Source organism: Vulpes lagopus, chromosome 18 (assembly GCF_018345385.1).
Source record: "Vulpes lagopus strain Blue_001 chromosome 18, ASM1834538v1, whole genome shotgun sequence".
Lineage (NCBI taxonomy): Eukaryota > Metazoa > Chordata > Mammalia > Carnivora > Canidae > Vulpes > Vulpes lagopus.
Window position 1 is genome coordinate 15,291,485 of NC_054841.1, and position 7,688 is coordinate 15,299,172.

At 49.8% G+C, this 7,688-nt stretch overlaps 1 protein-coding gene across 1 annotated transcript; it reads left to right on the plus strand.

The window, feature by feature from the left end:
* Positions 1 to 2,005: 2,005 nt before the first annotated feature.
* On the plus strand, positions 2,006 to 6,525 carry WFDC5 (WAP four-disulfide core domain 5). The gene is made up of 4 exons (XM_041733374.1): positions 2,006 to 2,122; positions 5,345 to 5,485; positions 5,575 to 5,715; positions 6,101 to 6,525. The coding sequence occupies exons 1-4, from the start codon at positions 2,038 to 2,040 to the stop codon at positions 6,103 to 6,105; spliced, it is 372 nt and encodes a 123-aa protein (XP_041589308.1). The 5' UTR covers positions 2,006 to 2,037; the 3' UTR covers positions 6,106 to 6,525.
* Positions 6,526 to 7,688: the final 1,163 nt, after the last annotated feature.

Consider the following 7,688-nt stretch of genomic DNA (forward strand, 5'->3'; position numbering starts at 1 on the left):
GCAATCGCTCCTTTTGAACTAGCATTTCTTTTTATTTGTGTGGGTTTTTATTTTATTATTTTTGAAAAGATTTTATTTTTAAGTAATCTCTCCACTCAATATGGGGCTCAAACCCACAACTTCAAGACCAAGAGTCACACACTCTACCAGCTGAGCCAGCCAGGTACCCTTGTTTGGGTTTCTAAAAATTGATTTTTAGTTTTGAGTTGTTCTTATTGAGATAGAATTGACATATAACATTGTATTCGTTTCCAATGTACACATAATGATTTGATATTTGTATATATTGTGAAATGCTCACCAAAATAAATTTGGTTAACATCCATCACCACATAGGGTTATCAACTTTTTTTGTGTGTGATGAGAGCTTTTAAGATCTATTCTCTTAGCTGCTTCCAAATATGCAATACAGTACTATTAAAGGTAGCCTCCACTCTGTCCATTACATCCCCAGGACTTATTTTTTTGTAACTGGAAGTTTGTACCTTTTGACTGACCTACCATTTCTATTTCGACAAATTTGAACTAAGAAAATAGAGATGTGACCCAAAATGTATATACAAAGATTGTTGTCACAGTTTTATTTGAGTGAGAAACAAACTGGAAACCTATGTTTCATAATTGGAAACTTTATGTTTTAGCATATCAGTCCTACAAAATACCATGTAATCATTAAAAATGATGGTATTGTAGGGATACTTCAAGACACAGGAAAACGTCTATAAAATCATCTCAGTTGAAAAAGCATTTATTCAATATACATGTATAGTTTGTAGTCAGGAAAACTACATAAAACTCTCCTCCTATTGCAAAAGAAACATCAGATTATAGAATATAGGGTCCCTCCTTTCCTGAGAGCTTAGAAGACAGCACAAGGGATTCTGGTTAAACCCAGTGAAGAACTTTCCAACTGTGAGGATTGTCCTGGAACGGAAACCCCTCCTTTCTTAGGGTCAGATGAAGTAATGCCTTGCTTCCAAGACCCAGTAATTAATAAGGATCATGGGGAGGCAATGATAGAAGTTCCAACTTAGTTGGGAATCAGCTATGGGTCCTTGAGCCAGTCCCCTCCCACCTCTGGCCTATTGTCTCCCCATCTTTCAAGTGGGAGGGTGGCGAGGATGGTCTTGACCTCCTGCAGTCTTGGTAAGGTACTATGGTTCAGTAGGGATCTCTGTTTGGGGCCCCCTACGACCCTGAGCCCCCGTACCTCATCCACCAAATGCAGGAGCCAGATGATGTGAAATCTAAACTGCAGCCCTTGCCTGCGGTCACTTTTTGCTCAGGATCCCTTGCCTGCGGTCACTTTTTGCTCAGGATCTCTTAGGGCCAGGGAAGGGGTCCCAAAAGCCACCTACATCTGCTGCGACTGGAACCTCAGCCAGATAAACAACCACCCTGACAGCTGAGCCAGTCCTAGGCAAGGGGAGGTTCTAGGATGCCACAGGAGGTGATTCACCAAAGGCAGGGCGGTCTCTCTCCCCCATCCACAGAAGTCCTGGAGGAGAGGCCACAGTCGGCCCCACTCACAGGGCCTGCCTGGACCCACATTCTCCAGCAGGGAGCTCTGACCTTAACCCTACTGCCTCCTAGGCATCCGGGACTCCACCACCCCCTCCTTGCCATTCACAGCTGATTTCTGTCCCTTGCCTAAGCCATTGCTGGGGCTTCAAGACCTTAGAGAGTCAGGAAAGGGATTATCTGTCCCAACAACCTTCATTCTTTATTCGGAGAAGAAAAACTGAGGCCCGAGGAAGGAGCAGACTGCCTGAGATCAGAGCCTAAGTCAACAATACAGGCCGAACCGGATCCCAGCCCCCGACACCCCGCACCTGCTCCCACCCCTCGTCAGTTCTTGCACAAGCACACTTGCACTGAGGCTCCTGGTCGGGGGTGGGGCCAGGATGAGGCAAACATGCACCATTCCATCCACCTCTTCTTCCTCCCCTGACTCAGCTACTCTAGCCTCCCTGGAGCTGCAGGTGTTAATTTAGGGGCCCCTGGGCCCTGGCCTCATTAAGTGCCGGTGGCAGAAACATGAGGGCCTGGAGCCTTCTCGTCCTGGTGGCCCTCCTGGCTGTGGGGAGCCGGCTGCCTGCGGCCTCAGCCAGGAGGAAGGGAGGTGAGTGTGGCTAGTTTCCTCTGATCCAAGGACTGGGTGGGGGTTTGGGGAAGGCAGGCCATGCAGTGTGATGTCTGTGCGTGTGTAGCTGGGAGGCCTGCTTCTTGATGCTTCCAGCAGCTCCAGGTCTGGGCTGCCAGCCTGCCCTGTCTGTAGCTGTGGATGTGTTCATGCCAGCTTCTTGGTGCTCGTCTGTACATCCGAGTGTGGATTGTGTGTGCATGTGTGTACGTGTGTATCTTTGTGTCTGCTTGTCTGTATGAACCTGTGTCTGCAGACGTGGGCTTAGGCGTGGCTGCACACATGTATGTCTGTGTGCCCGTACCTGTGTGTCTCTACAGGAGGAGGGGGGAGCAAACCTGTCCACACCTGCTCTTCCGTTGTTATCTCCATGGATTATTAGGATCTGTGGGCCCACATGACAGCGAGATGAGCCTTCCTGTCATCTTCTGTTGCTAACAAGGCTGTGCCTGGTCCGCCCCTGTCCATCTGCTTTCTGTCTTTCTCTGGTCCTTCCCATCCCAGAGACCAATCTGTGCAAGGTTCTCCCAAACTGGGTAGGGGGTGTGGCTGCCAGGATCTGTTGGGAGGCAGCTTCACCCCTACCTCTCCTCTCCCAAGCCTCCTCAAAAAGCTGGGGCTGGCCTGTCAATAAGTGGGGGGGGAGGATGGGGCTGCTGAGAAGCCAGACAGATGACTCCCCTCCTGGGCAAGGCCTCTCTTCCTGCCTTTTTGGGGCTAGAACACTGTGACCCACACACACCCGGCCTACATACACCTGTGCATTCCTGGCTATGCCCTGCGGGAAGGGGACAGTAATGGGGACAGGCTCCCTCCTCCACAGGTGCTGGGAGTAGTTCTGTGCATCCTCTCTGCCCCCTCTCACCTAACCTATGCCTTCCTCAGAGGCTGGGCTCTCATTCCCTGGGGTGTGAGCTGGTTTGGGCAGGAGAGTGTTCAGGCCTAGGCTGAGGAGGAAAGGATACTGGCAAGTTCAGGGCCAGAGCCCTACTGGGTATGATTCAGGTGCCCTCACTGCATTCCTCCTCACTGAGATGCTCTGAGATTGGTACCATTATTATCCTATTTTGCAGGTGAGAAAACTGAGCCACTTGAAATGCCAGTTCTGACTCTCTTCCTGTCTGTCTATTCCTCAAGGCTCAGCTCCCAGCCCCTCCACCCAGAAGCTCTCCCGGTTGTATGACCAGGTCCCCAACACACCACCCCAGCCCACAGGGAGGTGCCTCTTTGACTCAGGCAACTCCTCTCAGCTCACTCCCTGAGGCCCAAGCACCTTCAGCCAGGGCTACCCTGCTGGATCTCCCAGCCTTCCCAGGGTCCCCACTACCTCCAGCCTGTGGAGGAGGGGCTCCTCCTCCCAGGTGGCTCCTTCCCAGACTAGCTGCTCTTTCTCCAGCAGGGGGCAGCAATTCAGTTTAAAACAACCCAGTCAAACGGGTGAAGCTGGTTTTGAGTGCTTATTGCATGAGTAAGGTGCCTACTATGTGCATGGCCAGCGTGCAGTCAGGAGCCAGAGAGGGAAGGTAGACACCAGGTAAAGTCATAACACTGTATCCAGCTACTGCTGCGGGCTCTAGAAACTTCACTCAGATGCTAAAGTGAAGGCCTGGGACCAGCCTCCACCCTCCCCAGGGCTCTGGTGGCCAGAGCAGAGGCCAGAGCAGGAGGTCAGAGGACTCAGAGTCCTAGCCTAGGCCCCTGTGGGTCTGGACATTAACTGTCCTTCCAACCTTTGACTTCTCGCTCTAACTGGAAGAAGATTCAAGCCTTCTGCATGAAATCTGGAAATGGCCCAAAATTCTAACAAGAAAAATGGCTAGATAAGCTCCAGAACAGAACATTCTAGAGCTGTCAGAGGACCACCTCAAAGATCGAATTACTACAGATACCTGACACAAGGCCACTTGCAGCAGGACGAGCACATAGTGCAAGTGTGGCTCATAGTGCACCAGTCTTGTGATGCTAGATTGCCCTTCAAAATCCTTTCTTTCAAAGAGTCGTTGAGCTGCTGGTGTTTTCCATCAAGGACTGTGCATCAGCCTAATGGTGAGAGAAGCAGGTGGGGGGAAGCCTATTCTCATAGCCTCCAGCCAAGGGAGAGAAGCAGACAAATAGATGCAGAGTCACAAACTCTGAAGGCAAGAGTGCGAGGAGGGGTGGGGGCCAACCTAGTTAGCCTGAGGTCAGAGAGGTAGGGTCTCCCAAGGATGCGGTGTTTCCACTGAGACCTGGTAAATGGGGTGGAGAAGAGAGCACCAGGCGAAGCACACAGCAAAAGCAAGTCCCCACGAAGAGAAGCAGCTGAAAGCAGAGCAGGAGCTCCAAATGGAAAAGATGTTGAGGATAAAAACAGAGAGGTGGGCAGCCCCAGACCAGGCATCTCCTGCTGGCCCAGGTACAGATGTTGAACTTCATTTTTTGCTATCCTTCATGTCATCGGAATCTCAAACCAGCCCCGGGAGATAGGAGTCCAGCTTCTCATTCCACAGAGAGAAAACTGAGGCTTGCAGTCCAAAAAAAAAAAAAAAAAAAAGACCAGCCATTTGCAATGACATGGATGGACTTTGAAGATGTTACACCGAGGGAAATAAATCAGCCAGACAAAGACAAATACTGTATGATCTCACATTGGATTTTTAAAAAATCAAAACAAAACAAAAAACAAGCTCATAGATACAAAGAACAGATTGCTGGTTGCCAGGGGGCATGGGTGGGAGGTGGGAGAGGTAGGTGAAGGGAGTCAAAGGAACAAACTTCCAATTGTAAGAGACATAAGTCCTGAGGATGTAATGTACAGCATGGCAGCTGTAGGTAGTAATACTATATTGCAGATTTGAAACTTGCTAAGAGAAAAGATCTTAAAGTTCTGGACACAAGAAAAAAATTTGTAACTATGTATAGGGACAGATGTTAACTAGACTTGTGGTGATCATTTCCCAATATATAGAAATACCAAATCATATTGTTGCACACCTGAAGCTAACATAATGTTAGGTCAATTATACCTGAATAAAAAATATAAATGAAAGTAAATAAATAAAAGCGACTCCAGGCCCCCCAGAAAACAAAAACAAAGAAACTGGCCAAAGGACAGGCAAGAAGTAAGGGGTAGAGAATTCAGATCTTGTGATTCCCAGATTGGTGCTTATTACATGAGTCGGAACTGCCTCCAGCTGCAAGATTTGGGGGGTTCTCTTGCAGAGAAATTTGGGGGCTGCCCGCCGGATGATGGGCCCTGCCTCCTTTCGGTGCCTGACCACTGCATGGATGACAGCCAGTGTCCTGCAAGAATGAAGTGCTGCTCCAAAGCTTGCTTCCGCCAGTGTGTCCCTATGATCTCTGGTGAGTATCCCTGTCACCCCTGCTGAGCACCCAAGCCCCGAGCCCCAGGGCTGGGCACAGACAGGGCTCACCAGGCCCCTGTGTTGCAGTAAAGCCGGGCAGCTGCCCCGAGGACCGCCTGCAGTGCCTCAGCCCCGTGCAGCATCTGTGCCACAAGGACGCAGACTGCAGGGGCTCCAGTCGTTGCTGCCTTGGCGCCTGCGGCCGAGACTGTCGCAACCCCATCCAAGGTATGGTTCCTATGCACCTCGGGGCAGGTTCTTTCCTCTCTTAGCCCTGGCATTAGACTTCTTCCAGTTCAATAAACCTAACAGGACATCTACCTTCCCAGGAGCCTGGGGCTGCCCACGTCAGGCCTGGGGAAGAGGATGAGGTAGGAGCGTTGGAGGAACCGTGGAGGAACTGGCGATCCTCCTTTCTCTTGCTGAACTTGCTATGTCACCTGGACCACAGCCCTCCACTGCCCTGAGCTTCAGCTGGCCCTTGTGAAGCAGGGCGGGCCATCCTGCCTTACTGGGCACCAGGGCTGGGTTGATGCAGTAGACGGGGATCAAAGTTTCTCAAGAACCCAGAGCCCTGTGATGGGGGTGTAATCCTTTCCTTCTCTCTCCCCAGGCTAATTCTGGCTTCAGATCTTCAGGAGGGGTTCCTAGCAGGAAGAGATGATGATGGGGGCCTGGGACCCTGCCACCCAGATAGCACTATCTCTACCCGAGGCAGTTTCAACCTTCTGATGAATACCGATCTGCTGTCACTTCCCTTGCCACCCATGCATCCATCCCTGGTTTCTCCTCCTGGGAGTCAAGGTGCACAGATAGACTCCTATCACCCTGTGCCACAGCCACATCTCTTTGTCTATGTGTTTCTCCACCTAAAATGCCCAATTCAGGTAGGCCCCTCTTTGTGGGGTCCAAACCCCTCCATCAGGCAGCCCAGCCACCTTGAAGGTACGTTCTAGCAGAGTTTTCCAGACGTGATCTGTTCGCATACTCCTTTCCACCATTTTGACCACACCCTCAAAACAGCATCACAATATCTTGCTTACTGCCTATACTACTGTTTATCTAATGTTTTTCTTTAAATGGAATCACTTTTGTATATAAATAAATCTATTTCAAAAGAAAATCTTGATATCATCAGTATAAATGCATATGCAGGATCACTTGCCATGAATAAAATGTAATGGTAAAAGCAAATGCAACAAAAACAGCGAAGGGCTGTTAAAGAAGATGTGTCAGATTAAACAATATTAAATAATAGTATTAAATTCTACCTGGATGCTGCCACCTGCCAACACTGGGAGCCTACCTGAAGGCTGCTCTCTGATTCTGGTAATAAACGAAGATTAGCAAGGGTTAAAGACTTGTTAAAGACAAAGATCTCAAAACCGTGGCCTCCTTCCTGGGATAATCAGAAGGACCGAGGAGAGAACTTTCTCAAGAGTCAATGTTGTATAATTTTGCATCCAGGTACACCCTAAGATCATTTCAGATTGCTCCACATGTGGGGAATGTTGCTTGAACAGTTGGGATAGCTTTATTTATGGGAGAGTCTGTCTCCCATTGGGTGATACATCATTCACCTGGATTTCTCAAGGATCAGTCTATAGTCAGGGCTCGAGAGGGTGGGGAAGGGGTCAGTGAGGGAATGACAGCCATCCCAAGGGACATTCCTGGACCCAGAGTGCTGGATTCCTGACTGTCCCATTCATCTAGGACTCAGCTTTGGGGAGGGGCAGGATCCAGGCAGATTCCTCCCTGCTTTATATGCTGGGTTTCCTCTCGTGTCCCAGTAGAATCTGGGGTTGGGCAGTCCACCAAGCAGGTTAAGTTGGGAATCCTGGGTCTTCTGTCCTTGTTCCCTTGACCTGGCAGTATGGTCACAGGTGAGTCACCACTCAGGGATTCTGTTTGCCCTGGTGGAAGATGGAAAGAATTCACTGCCATAGTCCTTCTCATGGGGTTCAAGTGGCTGAACTCAAAGCAGCAGATGCTAATTGTAAGGATACATGCTGAGCCCTAAGAGAGGAGGGGCAGGAGAATAATCTGTGAGTCACTGACTCCCTGCTAGTCTCCCATCTATAAACTCAGGTGGTCGACACAGATAATAGGGTACATTGTACTGTTTGCCCAGAGATACCCCTTCCCTCCCCACTGTTACTATGGCTTCCCTGGGGGAGAGCACGCACTCCCTTGCCCAGGGA

Bases quoted from the DNA above. Each gene is read 5' to 3' on its own strand.
- WFDC5 (XM_041733374.1), top strand. From the start codon at position 2,038: ATGAGGGCCTGGAGCCTTCTCGTCCTGGTGGCCCTCCTGGCTGTGGGG. The intron at 2,123-5,344 runs GTGAGTGTGGCT...GTTCTCTTGCAG, and splicing joins CTCAGCCAGGAGGAAGGGAG to AGAAATTTGGGGGCTGCCCG. The intron at 5,486-5,574 runs GTGAGTATCCCT...CCTGTGTTGCAG, and splicing joins GTGTGTCCCTATGATCTCTG to TAAAGCCGGGCAGCTGCCCC.